This window comes from Podarcis bocagei (assembly GCF_964188305.1).
Source record: "Podarcis bocagei genome assembly, chromosome: 11".
NCBI lineage: Eukaryota > Metazoa > Chordata > Lepidosauria > Squamata > Lacertidae > Podarcis > Podarcis bocagei.
The window spans coordinates 4,467,401-4,485,693 of record NC_138136.1 but is presented as its reverse complement, the minus strand read 5'-3'; the positions used below and the strand labels follow the sequence as shown (position 1 = coordinate 4,485,693).

At 40.3% G+C, this 18,293-nt stretch overlaps 1 protein-coding gene across 3 annotated transcripts in view; it reads right to left on the bottom strand.

The window, feature by feature from the left end:
- VPS13A (vacuolar protein sorting 13 homolog A) overlaps positions 1-17,620 on the bottom strand; it is a 152,910-nt gene extending 135,290 nt beyond the window's left edge. For all 3 annotated transcript variants that reach the window (XM_081213486.1, XM_081213487.1, XM_081213488.1), the window contains exons 1-8: positions 17,396-17,620; positions 13,613-13,656; positions 10,617-10,659; positions 7,007-7,102; positions 6,176-6,277; positions 4,762-4,868; positions 2,690-2,749; positions 1,214-1,273 (exon numbers count right to left, since the gene is read on the bottom strand). In XM_081213486.1, coding sequence (XP_081069612.1) covers positions 1,214-1,273; positions 2,690-2,749; positions 4,762-4,868; positions 6,176-6,277; positions 7,007-7,102; positions 10,617-10,659; positions 13,613-13,656; positions 17,396-17,495 — 612 coding nt within the window. In that variant the 5' untranslated portion in view covers positions 17,496-17,620. The remainder of the gene's footprint in view (positions 1-1,213; positions 1,274-2,689; positions 2,750-4,761; positions 4,869-6,175; positions 6,278-7,006; positions 7,103-10,616; positions 10,660-13,612; positions 13,657-17,395) is intronic.
- Positions 17,621-18,293: the final 673 nt, after the last annotated feature.

The following is an 18,293-nucleotide window of genomic DNA, read 5'->3' as shown; positions in this document are numbered from 1 at the left end:
CTCTCATTTTCCTACTCCTATTGAAATACTGCCCCTCAATAAGGCCAAACTTAGATTTACAAAATGCTTAGGGGTATCCGTACCCCTGCGTACCCCCAGGAAAAAAGCACTGTCCATAACCTAGCTTTAAGGTGCCATTTAGATCCTAGCTTTCATATCTCAGCTTCTAACACTGTGGTGGGATTGTTTTTATACTTTTAAACTACTTAGAAGCTCAGTTTGGCATTCAGCTGTAAATAAAGTAAGAAACAAACAAACAAACAACAACAACCTTGCAACAACTGAACTTTCCAGATACTTGCCCCAACAAAGAATGTACTGCAGTATCTTAATCTGGATGTAACCAAGGCATGCAAAAGTTTTGCCTTCAACATCTAGAATAGGTTAAACACTTATTCCTTGATGGGCCATTCACTGAATCAACAAAACCTCCATCTCATCTGGAGTATGTCTCAGCTTGTTTACCCGCAATCAGTCCGTCATTGACCTCTAACATAAATTACATTAAAAAGCCTTCTAAAATATTTTTAAGTGGCCACAAAACCAGCCAGTCTGGCTGCACCTTAACTCCTTCCAAAATTTAATGGTTTTAAGAAATCATATGTAAAACATCTAACCTACAGGAAGCACTTTATGCTTGATTTTTGGTAATTTACAATTATGTGAGGGGGGAAACGGCTGTTAAATTTAAGCAGGGGTAAATAAAAATGGATTAAGCCAAAGCAGTCGATATCAGGGCAGAGTGTTGAGATCATACCCAACGAGCGAATGGATTCCGACCAATGCAAATTTACTTTATGCTTGCCTTTTGGTAATTTAAAATTACCAGTATGCAATACAACAGACAGGATAAGAAAAACAAAACAATAGCTACTGAAAATTTGAAATGCGAGTAACAGAAGTGTTTATAGTTACAGGTAGGTAGCCGTGTTGGTCTGCCGTAGTCGAAACAAAATAAAAAAATCCTTCCAGTAGCACCTTAGAGACCAACTAAGTTTGTTATTTGTATGAGCTTTCGTGTGCATGCACACTTCTTCAGATACGTTCAGAAGTGTTTATGGAAAGCTTGTATTGCAACAAAATGTGATTCGCCACACAGCAACTGATATGCATTTAGAAAGGTTGTCCATATGCAACTGCAATATGCAATATGCTATTTATATTACATTCTGAACACACATTTATACGGGAAGCATTCCAAGCTAAGACTTACCTTATAAAACAATTTAGTAGATGCATCCTGTATACATGGATTCCAGTTTTGATCTGAAGTCTAGAAGACAAACAGGAAGTTATTATGAAAGAAGCACTACAATATTATCTCTTGAATTCTATTTTTAGTATAACCACATAAAAAAAAATCGCATGGCTAATACTGTACAAAGATCAACTGAGCTTGAAAAATTTCCCTACAATAAAGCACAATATTAAATTTTTGAAAAAATGTACTTCCCTCTCCCTGGCCGCCTAACAGGCTAGTAGGCTTATCAGCTGCATCACATCACAATGAACTTTGTGATGTGAACACTGCTGTGATGCATAGCTGTCAACTTTTCCCTTTACTTGCAAGGAATCCTATTCAGAATAAGGGAATTCCCCTTAAAAACAGGGAAACGTTGACAGCTATGATGTGATGTGCATTGCAGGGGGTTGGATTAGATGAACTCTGTGGTTCCTTCCAACTCTACAATTCTATGAACAGAGTCTGGTCCAGTTATTGATGAAGTGTTCCGCTCTCCCCTCCTGCACTACCAAAGATGATTTGCAAAGCTTTCACTTTTGATAAGCCACAGCTTATCATGTCACCCAAGCTGACAAACTGTGATAAGCATTCATTATGGTTAGATAAAAACAAGTCAGCTTCAAAAACCATGGTTTGAAATTGGCTTGTTTTAGACTAACCATAGTTAATGTGAATTACACTTCATCAGTCGGTGACACAGCAAGCTATGGTTAACTGAAAGTGGAAGCAAAACCTTCCAAACTTGTCCTCCTGATTGTATGGGGGGCATGAGAGTCAAAAAGAAAGCAATGCTCTTGTTAAACCATAGTTGAGTGCAGAGGTGGGAAACCTTAGGCCAGGGACTGAATGTGGCCCTCCAGTCTCCTTTAGCTCACCCTTGGGACTCTCTCCATGCCACAGCCTTACTGGGACTGCTTTGCACCTTCCATGAATGTTTTTGTAAGTAGGAATTTGTCCTCAATCTCCTGCCCGGCTATCATATAGAGACAACTATGTAACTGTGCATGGAACAAGTCTAGTGTACAAAGGTAAAATTTACATTAGCTGCTTCACCCTCTTCTGCCTCTTGCCCCATCTATTTTAGCAGAATGTGGCCAGCAGGTGTCTCAGTCTCCATTGGCTACTGCTATCTGTGAAATCCCTGGTGAGTAACACCACAGTTCTTCCACTCCCTAGACAAGCCCATTCCATTATGATATCTTTTCAAAAAAGCATTCTATGATTGCCCCAAAGCTATAAAAATGTATTTCCTAAGGGGAACTACCAAAAACCAAAATATTTGTATTAATAGTGGGTTTTACCATTTGTTATAACATTCCATTTTCTGAAGAATTTATATTGCAAATTTAATCATTATTGCATGTTCAAAAAAATCTACCTTTGAGTGTAGAACATGATTAAAAAAATAAAAATACGGTTATGCAGCAGTAGTTGAAAGTTATGTACCTGTAAACTAAGATTTTGAAGTGAGACACCAAATGACAACGGAATATCTTTGTTTGTAATCTGAAAATAAACAAAAAAGGTTATTCACCAAAACAGACACGATTTGCAACTTGGATAAGATAACTTAAAGATTTGTGACTATTTATCTAATAAAACAAAACAGATTTCCAAGGGCACAAGGCAAAGATCCCCACTATCACCTCTATTGTTTGTTTTAGAATTGAAGTACTAACAGGAAGAATAAGAGCAAATGCAAATATAAAACATGTGAGAGTAGAATGTCAAACATATAAATTGAAGGCATTTGCAGATAATGTAGTTCTTACATTAGAGGAACCAGGGAGTAGTATACACAAAGTGATTGAAGAAATAAATAATTTTGATAAAGTAGCAGGATGTAAAATAAAATAAATTGAAAACTAAGATGTTGGTTAAAAACATGAATGTGTAGGCAAAAAAGGATTTAGAATCATCGAGTGGATGGAAAATAAAGAAAAAGGTGAAGTATTTAGGATTATGGCTAACAACTAAAACCCCCAATATATTTCAAGATAATTATGTTAAAATATGGAAAGAAGTTTTTTAAAGACCTGGAAATATAGGGGAGAATGAAATTATCTATGTTGGGAAGGATTTCAGCCATAAAAATGAACATTTTACCTAAGATATTGTTTTTATTTCAAACCGCTCCAATAATTAACAATACAGACTGCTTTAAAGAATGGTGGAAGGATATTTCTAGATTTATCTAGCAAGGGAAGAAACCCAGAATAAAATATAAAATATTAATAGATGCTAGAAAAGAGGGGGCTTCACACTGCCAGATTTTCATTTATATTATGAAGCAGCATGTTTGTGTTGGTTAAAAGAGTGGATAATGTTGGAAAACACTCAGTTATTGGATCTGGAAGGTTATGGTATGAATTTTGGCTGGATTGCATGTTTGTGATATGGTAAAGGTAAATTCATTTTTAAAAAAGAATGTCATTAGGAAAAATATACAGAGAATTTGGGAGAAGTATAAAAACCTGCTAGAGAGGAAAACACCCTTATGGCTATCTCTAATTGACGCAATCTCACAAAAAAACTTAGCCTGGGAAGGAGATGGACAACATATAAGGAACTTTTGGACTTTATGGAGCCAGAAGTCAAATTGAAGAAGTTTGAAGATGTTGGTACCCAGGTGACAAACTGGTTACAATAACATCAAATGAAACGCTCAAAGCTGGTAAAAAATGTGGTTTCATTCATCAGAATTCACATTTGCAAAGTATCTGATAGAAAACAGTGATAAATTAATATCTAAGATGTATAAATTACTGTTGGAATGGGAAACAAAGGATGAAATGGGAAAATCAGCAATGATCTGTTGGGTGAGAGATGTGGGTCACAGCCAGTAAATTAAAAGGGAAATTACATGAAAATGATCTGTAGATGGTACCTGACACCAAGTAAATTAGCAAAAAAAATTCAGAGCCAAATAAATGTTGGAAATGTAAAGATAAAGAAGGAATGAGACCACCACTGCAAGAATGTTAAGCTTTCATTGACTACAGGATGCTACATTGGCTACAAAAGACAAACATGGAGTCCTCGGGACATTTGTCCTTGCAAATGAAGATCCAAGATTGTGGTCTGGTTTTTCATCCAGGTATTCTTACAATCCCTTTTGCAAAAAAAGATTCCTAAAATGTGTGTTTTGGGCCTGATCCACTTGCCACAGACAGCAAGTGTTCATTTTCCAGTTCCATCCACAAACTGGCTCGTAATATGATGACAGGGCCTTATCTATTTTGATTTGGGAACAGTGCCTAGCAAAAATAATAGATTAATAGAGTAGCTTCATGCTTTTTCTTCTCCAAATATCCCAAAGCATAAAAAATTAATATACTATTTTGACCTCTCCCGGAGAGCTCCAAACTGCAATCATGCACAGTCACATGCAGAAAGCTAGCAGTCATTCCCTGCAGCAGTGCAATGTTCAGTTTCTTTGTAGGCTTGCAAGTTTGATAACAAATTATCTGTAACCACATCTTGAATTATTTATAGATATTCCATACACAAATACTTACATCATCCTCATAGCGAATATGGATGTTAGAAATTTTCAGCTGAAGATTTTTGATGACCTGAGTAATTAGTTTTTCTATGAAAGTGTCTTGCTTCTCTTCTGGTTTATCTAAATTAAAGCACAACTAATGAATACCTTGTATGATTAAGCATAAGGAGTGGCATCCAGGTTTGCCGCTTTAGCAACCTAAAGTTTACGTTACCCGAGGGTAACGTAAGTCAAGGTGATACTGTATTTTACATTGTTGTTTAGGATAAATAGGTCTTCCTGGAATAAAATGTAACAGAATAAACAAGACTTCACACCATATTATCAATTACTTCAGGCATATCTTTAAAAAGATATTCAATTAAAAGGTATCTGGAAAGCTAGTCAGGCTAGTCCGGCAAGGCCAAAATCGTCATTTTTTTTAATTTAAAACTCTCATATCACAAAAACAGGATGAGATAAAATATTAAATTTTTAGATTTAAACTTAGTTCCAATTGTTCAACAAGTGTACAAAATTTTAAGAAAATTTGACAAAATGAGGTAAAGAAAATCATCAAAAATTGGACCATTTGATATTGAATGACCCCATGTTAGTATTACAAATAACTATTTGAGATCTTATTGTTACCTAAATAATTCACAAAATGGGAAACCAATCTACCATAATTCATAATGGGTTGTGCCTCTTAAAAGATTTAGCAAAGTGTAGCCAAACCGTGGCACACTTATCTTTAGCAACAGCATGCACCACAATTAAAAAATAATGTTGGTTAACCAAAGACTCAGAATGTGACTCTTCTAAAATAAATCACAGTTGAGTAATAAATAACCACAACATAAAATCAACTATTCACAAAACATCAGCTTCAACTTTCAATTTTACCAGAGTCTCCTTTAAAAAAAAAACCCTCATCCCTCTGCACTTTCACTGAAAAGAAAATCTTATCACTCAGAGCACAATACAGTGGTGCCCCGCAAGACGAATGCCTCGCAAGACGGAAAACCCGCTAGACGAAAGGGTTTTCTGTTTTGGAGGTGCTTCGCAAAACGAATCTCCTATGGGCTTGCTTCGCAAGACGACAATGTCTTGCGAGTTCCTGCTGGTTTTTTTTCCTTCCCCCCCCCCTTTTTCTAAGCCGCTAAACTGCTTATCAGCTGATCCGATCAGCAGATAAGCCGCTAATAGCTCTAATCCGCTAATCCGTCATTGGGCTTGCTTCGCAAGACGAAAAAACCGCTAGACGAAGAGAATCACAGAACGGATTCTTTTCGTCTTGCGAGGCACCACTGTATTATACATCTCTGTTGAGAAGTGTGTCCCATCAATGGGACTTTCTTCCAGGTGAGTGGGTACAGAATTACAGCTTTAGATGTTTGGCAACTTCTACTCCCACAAATAAAAATTGGTATTTTCTTTTTCCTTACTTATGTCAGCGATCTTTTGCTTGGCATCTTCTATTCTTTGAAGTTCTCTCTGCTTTGCTTCTAGTTGTTGCTTTAGTTCTTTTTCTGCATCATATTTAATACCTGACAAAATGGATGAATTAATACAGTACTTCACATTTTTAAGATCACAATAAAGCCAAGTTGTGATGAAACAGGCAAATAATTTATTAAACAAATCGAAGCTATAAGATTTAAGACATTTTCACATATTAATGCTGAATCCAGTTTAATAGAATTTCTCAATCACAAAGTTCAAAATTTCTATATTTTGTCCTATCCTGTGTTTGTGCTTTAGAGTCCACTTTCTTAAGAGTAAGGGGAAACCTACCAAAAGCCACTGCATTCCTTTTCTTTTGAAAACAAAACATTCCATTCCACCCCTGTCCAGCTCTATGGAGTGGTTCTTCCTTACTCTGGGATGGTCACTGATTATAGGAGCTGCCAGTGTCTGTGTACTAAGAGCATTAGGATAGATTTGCAACTAGGAGTAGCTGGCAGAGAGGGGCATCTTTCCTCTTTAACCATGACTAGTAACCTAGCTATAGGCATAGTAAGATAGCTCAGGCATTAGTAATGGACCCTAGACACTTGACAATACTGAACTTTACCAGCCAAATTGTTGGCTGGTAACTTGGGAAGGCTGGCAGCATTTTCAACTCACTGGGGAAGATTTGTTTTGTCAAAACATGGTAATATCTGATATATAGATCATACTGACTAAAACTATTGCATGAATAAAACAAAAAGAAATTCAATCAAATAAACATGATTTTATCTTACAGAGTTACATAAAGAAACAAATCTACTTACTGGCTGTAGGCACAATAAGTAAGAAAACTTCATCTAAAACAGCTTCAACTGGTTGAGTATAAAGATTTTTCCATGGAATTTGCAAATTCAGTTGACCTATGAATACAAAGGAACATATACTCTTACTGCAAATATTTGTATTATTTTTATAAATAAAATTAACCCTGTTTCTGGTCACTTGTTAAGCCAATACAACATCTCCAAATGCATATTTAAACCAAGGAATATAACATCCTACTATTACAATGATTTACACAATCAGGGCCTCACTACACATTAACACTAAAAACATAACTTGAAGTTGACTCTTTAAAAAAAGAAAACAGCAAGGACTGAGTGTTAACAGTCACCTTAAGGCAGCTGTGGAAAACCTCTGATTCACAGACCAAACCTGGCACACCAAGTTTCCCCAATTGGCCCGCAAAGTCATTTTGGTCAAGTCACACCCACCTGCCTTACACCTGTCATCACATAAGGGGTGTAGGGATACAGTACTAAAACAAATGGGGAAATCACTTAGTAGGGCCCTGCTGTCTGTGAAGTGCTTTGATGTCCCTGACTACAGAAAAATCATCTGAGATCATTTACGATGTCATTTGACTGACAAGTGGGTGGCCCTACCCACTTGTGAATTTTGGTCTGCAAGACAGGTCATTATAATGAAGTGACTAGTGGAGAGAAAAAGAATCCCCATCCCTGCCTTAAGGGATCCTAAGGGTCAAGACGTACAACCCAGATCTCATCTGCCATGTCACTAGCATGTCACACAGATGGTTCACATCACCCGCTATTTTTATTCATCCTGTTTCAATCAGTAGACAGGATGGTGCTTCTAAATGCAAAGAAGTTGTGCAAATAAATGTTTGTCCTGTTCTAATGAAGTTCCTGCAGGTTGCATCATTCCTTCCTTCACACTTCTAGCACCCCACAGTCTTCCCACTGCAGACACAAAGTCTGAATCACCATTTCATAGTCAGAAGTCTAAAAAGATTAATATTCATGTTCTAATTAGGTTTGTAAAAGATAAAAAGCCACAGTCTAAAGCTGCTTTAATCATACTGGAAACCAAACAGCTATGGGGGTTTTTTAAGCGAACATTATCTGATAGATTCTCCGATGATGATGATGATGATGATGATGATGATGATGATGATAATAATAATAATAATAATAATAATAATAATAATAATAATAATAATAATATTTATACCCCACCCATCTGGCTGGGTTTGCCCAGCCACTCTGGGCGGCTTCGAATGGAATATTAAACAGAATAAAACATCAAACATTAAAAACTTCCCTAAACAGGGCAGCCTTCAGATGTCTTCTAAAATTCAGATAGTTGTTTATTTCCTTGACATCTGATAGATGTAATAAATGCAAACAAATAATGCCCCAAATGAAGAAAGCAAGAAAAATATATATGAAACAAACAGAAAAGGTATAAAGAAACAATCTGGATATTTGAACCAGAATTCAAGAATTTTTTATTGATATAATAGAAAGGATGTATTTCAGAGATAAATCTAACAGAATGAGAAAACCAAGAAAATACATTCTCTTTTCTGTAAATTAAATGTCATTTGTAAACTGCCAGTTATAAACCAATTTACTATGAGTCATCATGTACTGCAAGTTGCCCAAAAAGGTCAAATTATTCTGGAAGTAAGAAAATAGCTATTTTAAAATGAAATATGCATTTTCTCATGTTTATGTATATATATACTTTTAGGTCCAAAGCTGTATTAATTGGGAAATTCGGGGTTCTTTATAACCTATCAATGAAAAGCAACATTTAATGAACAAAAATAACTGAATGCTTAACCTACAATGAAATTGTATGAAAATGGGACATTTAGTAGTCCACAACAAATAAAACTACACTGCATATTAAAATGCTATTCAATAATTATTTGTAGAGCTGACACCAAAATAAGGAAGTCTTACAATGCAATCCTATCAATATTTAGATTTACATATTCTATCATGCTACAGAGCCTCGCAAGTAGTTATAAGAACTCCAATGTTAAGAAATGGTGCCTGGAATTCCTTTTTTCCTCCTCTGTCCTCCTCAGTTCTTCTTTGTGCATTGCTGCCTGAGAGAAGGAACTGTATTTGTTGGTGTGTGTTTTTCTGTAACTCACTCTGGGCGCATTGTCAGTTAAAAAGCAGTATACAAATGCTTTAAACAAAATAAATAAATATTTACTCATAATTTCTTTTTTGCCAGGGGAAGGGGGACCTTAATGGCTTCGTGAGCCAAATCTTTATCTCCCCCCACCCCAAATGGCAACTTTGAACATTGGGGAGACCACCCACCTGTCAATCATCTGACATCATAAAGAGACTTCAGGTGACTGTCAGGTAGGTTGTCCCACCCAACTGTTCAAGCTGCCCATGAGGATGGGAGGCGATAGAAACCAAGTACAACTGAATTCCTGCCACATCAGCTGATGCACAGAGTTCATTCCTTTCTGCAGGGTTCAAGTGTACCAGCGAGTTCCCCACAGGAAACTCACTAGTGCACCTGAACCAATCAGGAATGAACTCCCTGCATATAAACTGATGCAGCAGGAGTTCAATCCTGGTGCCTGTAGCAGTAGCCAATCCAGCTGCCTCGCTATCGTACCGGACTTCACATATGACATCAGATGTAGGGCAGGTATGCATGGTTTAAATGGCCTGGCAGGCCAAATTTGGCCTGTGAGCCAGAGGTACCCTAACCCTGTTCTAATGCGTTCAATGAGCCTATTTCCAGGTAAACTGGAGTAGGATTACAGAATAAACCAATTAATCATATGGATTTTAGTTGATTAAATATGAATAAAATTTGCATGTGAATGAAAAACATGCTTTCTGTGTGCAAGAGAAGGTGAAATGCTTCGTCTATAAGATGACATCTGGCATCTACTGTTTTTATAAAAACTTGTGTTAAGAACAATCATTTCTTACTTTTTTAATCTGTTTCCTCTTTAATTAGGGGCACATTCAACTAAGACTACCTCCCTCCATTCCACTTATCTGAGATAAAGTCCTACTAAAGTCAAAAGGATTTACTTCCAAGTAGACATGCATGGTGAAAAGGGACCCTGACCATTAGGTCCAGTCGTGGTAGACTCTGAGGTTGTAACGTTCATTTTGCTTTATTGGCCAAGGGAGCCGGCGTACAGCTTCCGGGTCATGTGCCAGCATGACTAAGCCGCTTCTGATGTAACAGAGCAGCGCACAGAAACGCCGTTTACCTTCCCACCGGAGCAGTACCTATTTATCTACTTGCACTTTGACGTGCTTTCAAACTGCTAGGTTGGCAGGAGCAGGGACCGAGCAACAGGAGCTCACCTTGTCCCCGGGATTCGAACCGCCGACCTTCTGATCGGCAAGTCCTAGGCTCTGTGGTTTAGCCCACAGCGCCCACCCATGTCCCAGGCATGGTATTGCATAGTAAATGTTCAAATCCTAAATATATCAAAATCTAATAAGTCAACAATTAACTGCTTATCCAAATACAGGTCAATAAAATAGAATAACAAACTAAAATCAACTCAACTCCAAGTTGACAATTTTAAATATAATTGTTTATTGCAGCAAAATATGATAGAATTCAACTTACCGATATGCCCTGCCTTAACTTTAAATGGTACATCAAACTGATACTGAAAAGATAATTTTTAAAAAAAGTTATTTCAGCAACAAAATTAGTTATTTTAACAGTACAAACCATACACATATATTTTACTGCTTTTCAGCTTTGAAGATAAATAATTAAATATCATGCAGCAAGTGAGCCAACTTTCTGGTACCAACTACGTTGGTCAAATATTGTGAGCCCAAGAGCCTGGATACGATGTGACAACACAGAATTAATGAAAACAAAATAAGTGGGATTGTGCCCATTGTCTCTGGACTACACTCATTCAGCATAATTCACAGAACTCACGTGTATATTGTGTCCATGCACAGACTCTCCATGCATGTCTGGGGACATGAAAAAAGCTGGATTCTTAATTATGTTAACAGGGTCTAGATCATACATACATACAGTGCCTATGCACAAACCGTTCTGCTTATTTACTCTAATGATGTTCACTCTGTGAAGCGTTAGGAAGTCAGAGATTTCTTGTTCTGTTCCCCTTTATAATGCCAGTGTTCACTTTAGACTCCATAGATCAGAGCTGGCAAACCTGTGGCCCCGCAGATATTGTTGGACTTTCTCATCAGCCCCAGCCAGAATGGTTAGTAGTGTGGGATGATGTGATTTGTAGTCCGCACCACCCAGATATCCATGGGTTCCCTACCCAGCCTTTTTTCATACAGCTGCATGCTGCAAGCATGTCCCTGAGTGAATTTCTGCACAGTTGTGCAAATGTTTATTTCATATATACTGTATTGCCATTTCACTTACAGAAACAAGTAGTTTCATTTTGATTCATCCTTGGCAATGGAAACTTATGAACTTTCACAAGGAAGGTTGTAGTTCTGGGGTACAGAATCTGTTTTGCATGACAAAGGTCCCAGTTTACTTCACTAGTATCTGGAACTGGAACTGTCAACCAGTGTAGACAATACTGAGTTAGATGGAGGACTGGTCTGACAGTATAAGGCAGCTTTCTATATTCCTATGATGTTACATTACTGTCAGGATGACTGCATAGAGAAAAATATGGTTTTCCCCATGTGTTATGGGAGAACCATTCCATTTTCTTCTGGCAATCTCCCCAAGAGCAACAGCAACAGTTCCAGGTGGGTGCTATCTGGAATCTGTAGGAATCCAGTTTTATTGCTGGTGGTGAGGCCAAACTCCATGGAGGTTTGGGCAAAACAGTTGATGCGTCTCTGTAGAGCTTCCTCAGAGTTCACTGTCAAAGCTGCATCATCTACAAACAATATCTCCCAGATAAGAACCCATCACTCCTTGAAGGCATAGGAGAGCAACAGGGGAAAGAATATGCCAAAGAGAGTTGGCGCGAGGACACAGCCCTGTTTCACGCCACTTCTTTATAGGGAAGGAGTCTGATAATGAACCCTCATACTGGATGGTGCTGTGCATGTTCTTGTGAGGTGGGCATCTTATCTTGTTCAGCAGTGAGAAGTCATTTTCAACTGACAAGGTGAAAGGCCTTTGTCAGGTCTATGAAGGCGATGCACAGGGGGCATCTCTGCTCTCAACACTTCTCCTGCAGCTAGCGCAGTGAGAAAATCATGTTAACTGTTGACTGCTGAACTCTAAAGCTGCATTTTTACTCTGGATAGATCTTGTCAGCAAGTGACGGTAATCTGTTGAGAACTACCATACATAGGCAAGGCTTTCCCCACAGTACTCAGCAGGGAGATTGTATTATAGCTGATACAATAATGGCGGTCACCTTTTTTTAATAGAGGGTCACAATGCTGGGGTCCTGTACGTCTTGTGGCATGAATCCTTTTTCTCCACACTGCAGGAGAAGGCTTCCAAACTGGTAGTCAGCCATCTTAGGCTAATATTAGGAAAGATGACTCACGTTCATCAAAATTTAGCAAGCATTGTGAAATAAAGATCTTTGTCCCTTTTTGCAAATATTAAATTTCATATTACATGCTTATTTGATCAAACTTTGATGTGCTAATTTAAGAAAAGTTTTTGTGTTTTCAGTTTGGAATTGCAGATACAAAATGTTTTCTGTAAGCTATAATAAGAGACCACTCTGTTGATGACCCTACAGAAAGACTACCTTACATTATATATTTAATGTATTTAGTAAAAGGAATTTACTAAACCATATGCATGATTATCCTTTGAGTTTAAACATGGAAAATGTTTAAAATATACATTTGGCTTTTTGCTGCTGCAAAAGACTGGCCCAGATTTGTTTAAATACATGTGAAATCTGTTCAAAGATGTTTCATTTTTAATTTAAAATTCTGGCTGTATTTTACATTGATTATTGGGTCTCATGTTTTATCTGTATTGGTTTGTATATTATGTTCTATAGAGCAGGTTGGCTCAGGACTTAGTTATGCATTGAGTAGACCCACTGAAATCAGTGGGACTTAGTCATGACTAATATTAGCTCCATGGATTTTATGGATTTATTCTAATTATGACTGAGTCTCAAACTACCCCAGTGTTTTTGCTAACTTTAAAATTGTGAGAATTTATGTACTAAGGCCTAATGATGTAAACGGATATAAATATATTCAATCCTTTGTAGGTTTACTCAGCGCTAAGCCTCACCAAGCTAAGTTTCTCAAGTAAATGTGCATAGACTTAAAACCTTACATTTCCCTCTGCAACACACGTCCGGTGCTAAGACAGTAGGTCAGGAAATAGAAAAGATTTAGAAAGGGCAGCAAGCTCAATAGATTTTGAATTACATGCATACATTACTTGTCCAATGGCAACACAGTTTGTACTGTACTGGTTCATTTACTAAAGAACAGGGACAGGGGATCTGTAGTCCTCCATACGCTCTTGGACCACAATAATCACTGGTCATTGGCCATACTGGCTGGTGATGATGGGAGTTGGAATCCAACAACATCTGGAGGACCACTGGTTTCCCATGCCTACTACAAAGTTAACACTTGACAACAGCACATAGTTAAAAGTTTTGTTTGCTCTGAACTTACCAGTGCATTTTCTTTTATTTCAAGATTCTTAAGTGCTACAGCTCCTGTTATGAAATATATATATATAATTGTAATTAGCAAACTACTTAAACACATGAATCTCTTTTATAGCAGGCAACTGACAAATTACCCCAAGTTAGGAACTGGCTACCACATAACATCCATCTTCCCAGGATTCAATGTCAGTTAACTTGCCCTTGACCAGGCATCAGGTTTTGCACGGCCTCTCCTGATTTGGATGTTACAAAGACACAGAGCTGGGTAATAGAAAGGTACTGATGACACCTCACCCCAAAGCTCCAAATGGTGCTACCAAAATCTTCATATAGATGACACCCTGCAGCATCACACAGCACAACTGCTGGAGGACTGAGAGTTAATCACCTAACACTATGCTCTGAAACTGACTCTGGAGATAGGATCAGAACCACTATAAAACAACAACCCCCAATATCCATCTCACATAGCCAGTTCAAAAGGATACCATGGTCAGTGGTATCAAAAGCCACTGAAAGATCTAGTAAGAATAATATGGTCACATTCCCGCTGTCCTCTTGTTAAGGTCAGGGGGAACAAGGCAATTTCAGTCCCGTAGCCAGCCCTGAACCCCAACTGGAATGAGTCAAGATAATCAGTTTCATCCAAGAGTATTTGGTTACCCTTGTGTCACAACCCTCTTAATCACCTTTCCCAGAAAGTGGGTGCAGTGGTACCTCGCAAGACGAATGCCTCGCAAGATGAAAAACTCGCAAGACGAAAGAGTTTTTCGTTTTTTGAGTTGCTTCGCAAGACGAATTTCCCTATGGGCTTGCTTCGCAAGACGAAAACGTCTTGCGAGTTTGTTTCCTTTTTCTTAAAACCCAGGGTGCATTGCTTGAAGAGGTGCAGTTGCGACTTGACCGTGCTTCGCAAGATGAAAAAACTCGCAGAACGAATTAATTTCGTCTTGCGAGGCACCACTGTATTTGAAACCAGGTGGTAGTTGTCACAAGCCAATGGGTCCAGGGTAGGCTTTTTCAGGATGTGTCGTCATTGCCTCTTTAAAGATAGCCAGGATCTCTCCTTCCCACAAAGATGTATTTACTATTCCATGGATCCACCCAGTCATACTCCCTCAGAAACTATAGACAGCCATGACAGACAAGGGATGAGGGAACAGATGGTTTGCTGCATTATTGCAAGACCTTGTCCACATCATCAGGATGAGTTCCAGTTAAAGACTGCAAATGTGAGGCTATGTGCAATTCTCAAAGAAGAAAAATCCACAACTGTGGGGTCACCATTAAAAGGGCCCTAATATTGCAAACCTGATCAACTTTAATGGTAGCCCAGACTGCATGGCCTCTCAGGCTGATCTTTGGACCCAAGAACTTGTCTCAAGCCATTCAGAAGATTAAAGGTCAACACCAGCACTTTAATCTAAACCTGGAACCAAATAAATAACTAGTTCAATTTTGATCAAACCAAGTAGTCTGCACAAGATTTCTAGTGGCTGAATTTTACACCAGCTGAAGTTTCTGAACTGTTATTAAAGGAAGTCCTACACAAAGAACATTCTGGTAGCCTAGTCTAGAATATAACCAGAGCATGTGCAACTGAGGCCAGTTTCTTGTTTACTCCTCTACCTCTTAAATTATGAGCCCAGATCCTATGCCAATTAAATGTGCTAACCAAATTGAACCGCTTTGTAACTCTTACTTATGTAAACACGGCTTGGTTGTGGTAAACCTGAAAGCGGTTTACAAAAAGGTAACACCATAAAATCAGGGGGAAATACAATGAATTAAAACAGACAAGAAGTTAAAATACTAAAGCAGATTAAAATTCACATCAGCTTTTCTAAGCATATCTGGATAGCCTTGACTAAACAAGAATGTTTTTAGCAGGCACTGAAAAGAATATTAGAAGGCACCTGTTTTATATCAATAGAGTTCCATACTAGACGATTAGGTTCTTACACATAATGAGTATTACATGGCACCTGTAATAGCGCCAATTCTGTGGATGGAACTGAAGGTACAGATTAACTCTGTCAAGCAAACTTCCTAATTTTACTGTTAATATCACATAAGGTTTAAGAGACATTACATTAAATCTAGGAAAAAATTAATTTCCTTTACTATACATAGGCACAGCATGTCCTCTTGTTAACTACAGAGTTCAGACAAAGCTGTCTACTTTAACTGTTTATCTTTTTTCGGTTCCCAACAGTTATTTTCACTCAACACTTTAAAGATACTTTTAAATACAAGCACTTTTACACACAGCTTTCAAGATTCATCTGGCTTAGTTGCAAGCTATATACTGAAGATCCGGGCACTAATACCTCAAGACAAGTCTTGCCGAGTAACCATTCTGATTTAGGTTTACATGTGACCCTATTTCACACTAGTGCAGCTGCCAGAATTTGCCTCCTCTTAGACCGATTTTTGTGCTGCTTGTTTGAAACGAACCATGCCAATACACTGACAGGATGGAAAACCTGTTTGTCTACATTTTGTACATAACTCCTTCTACTGCATTCAAAGCCAATATACATTACAGACCTGCAACATCTGAAGCAACCACGTGTTCCCTTTTACATGAGATGTACACAATGGATACATGTGGCTGAGAGCCATCTGCTCATTGTATGCAATGTATGCTGCTGCTGCTGCTGTTGTTATTATTATGCAAATATATAGAGTCACATCAGCTTTTTAAATATACATACACATTACAGACCTGCAGGATCTACCTGCTAAAGTGGTAATCTGTAAAAGTAGCCTTCAGTGTTTCTCTTTCTTTCTACAAAAAGTTTAGTAAAGCAATGGCCCCATTAAAAAACAGTCGCTCATTTGTGGCAAATGTAGTTGATACAGTTTTAAAAAGCACTTATTACTTGTTTTCAATAATGCAGTGAAGAAGCATAGCAGCTGCCTCGTCAAAAATGCTGAGAGGTTAGTGTCACAAAATGAGGAACCACAATGATGCAGAATGATCATACAAATACACACTAATTTCTATATACAGTATTCCACTTTTAAAAAGAAAGCAAATAGTACTGCAACCTCGCTGAAACTAAGCAGTTCTTTATATGATCAGGGTGGAATGCTGCCTGGGAACTTTATGAATGCCACTCTGAGTTCCTTGAAAAGCAAAAAGGATGGATATGAAATAAACTGCAGAGAGATTAGGGCAGATGGATGCAAATGAAACTTTTTTTTAACAGCTGTGGCTCAAAAACACATCGAATGCTTTGCTTCCACGAAGTGAGCGGTCAGATATACACAGGAAAAACGTGCAGTGGCAGCGGCAAAAGCAGTTACGGTGGGTGGGTTTTTGTTTGTTTCCGCTCCACCCCAACTCCCGAACTCGACCCAGCCGAGCTGGGCAGGGCGTGGAAAGGAGCAAGGAGCTGGCCCATAACGTGCTCCTGCCTCGCGCGCCCGGTGCGGCCAGGGCTCTTGGCCACCCAAACTTCCGACCCGGGAGCGAGAGCTGCGGCCGGCGAGGCGGGGAGGGTGAGGCGCGCGAAGGCGCTGCGCACGTGACAGGGCCTGGCGCGGCCCCGGAGCGCGCAGGAGCGCCGGCCAGACGGGCGGGCCCCGAGAGGGAACGCCAGCCGCCTGTGGGACTCGTCAGGCAGCCACAGCGAGGACGGCCGCCCTGGGCTCCCTCACGCGGCAGCAGCAGCACCGGCCGAGAGGCGGCCTCGGGAGGAGGAGCAGCGCCGCCGCCGCCGCCTCCTCTGCGCCTTGGAGGGCGAGGGGTCAGGCAAGGGCGGCCTCGCCCCTCACTCACCTCCCCAGATGCCGAGCGAGAGCTGGGAGCTGTCCAGGTTCACCACATAGTCGCCCAGGAAGCGGTTCAGAACGTCCACCACCACCGACTCGAACACCATCCTGGGCAGCGGCTCCCGGCGAGCCTCGCTCCGCCTTCAGGACGCCAAGGGAGGCGGAGGAGCCCCCGCCGGCCCCTTCTCGGGCTCGCCCGCCGCGCCGCCCGCCCGCCCGCCGGACACAGGTCTCCGCCGCCGCCCGCCCGCCGCCTCAGCGCGCTGTGGAGCCAGACTGGCCCTGCCCCGCCGCGCAGGCGCACCGGGACGCTGGGGCGCTACCGAGGGCCGGCCATGAGGGAAGCGCTCGCTCGCTCTCTTCCCGCCTCTCCCTTCGCCCAGCGAGGCAGCGCCCAGGCAGCGCCAAAGATAGGCTGGCGGCGGCGGCGCGCACGCGCGGCCTCCCGCCCCCTTTCCGTCAGGCAGGCGGCGTTCTGCGTCGCGCGAGACTGTGGCGTCGGTTAAACTGCCCCTCCGCCCGCCCCCAGCAGCCCCCCAGGGCCGCCCTCCGCGGGTGCCTTGTCTTTCCTCACGTGTCGACGTAATTCTGCCCCAAGGGAGTGGCGAGGAAGCCCAAGCGCAGCTCCCCCGTCCGAAGCAGCCCTAAAGATCCGTGGGAGCCGCGAACGGGTTAAAGCGGAGCAGGCGCTTCCAGCCAGGGGAGTGCAAAATGCCCCGAGAGGGTTGCCGTCTGCCGCGCAGCCCTTTAATTCCCGGGTGCGTCGATGTCCCTTCAAGATTTCTAAAGCCCTCTGGGTGTTATTTGCACGTTTCTATGTATTTTTAAAAAAGAAAGTATTGATATAGAATTGTAGAGTTGGAAGGGAACCCGGTCATCTAGTCCAACCCCCTGCAGTGCAGGCA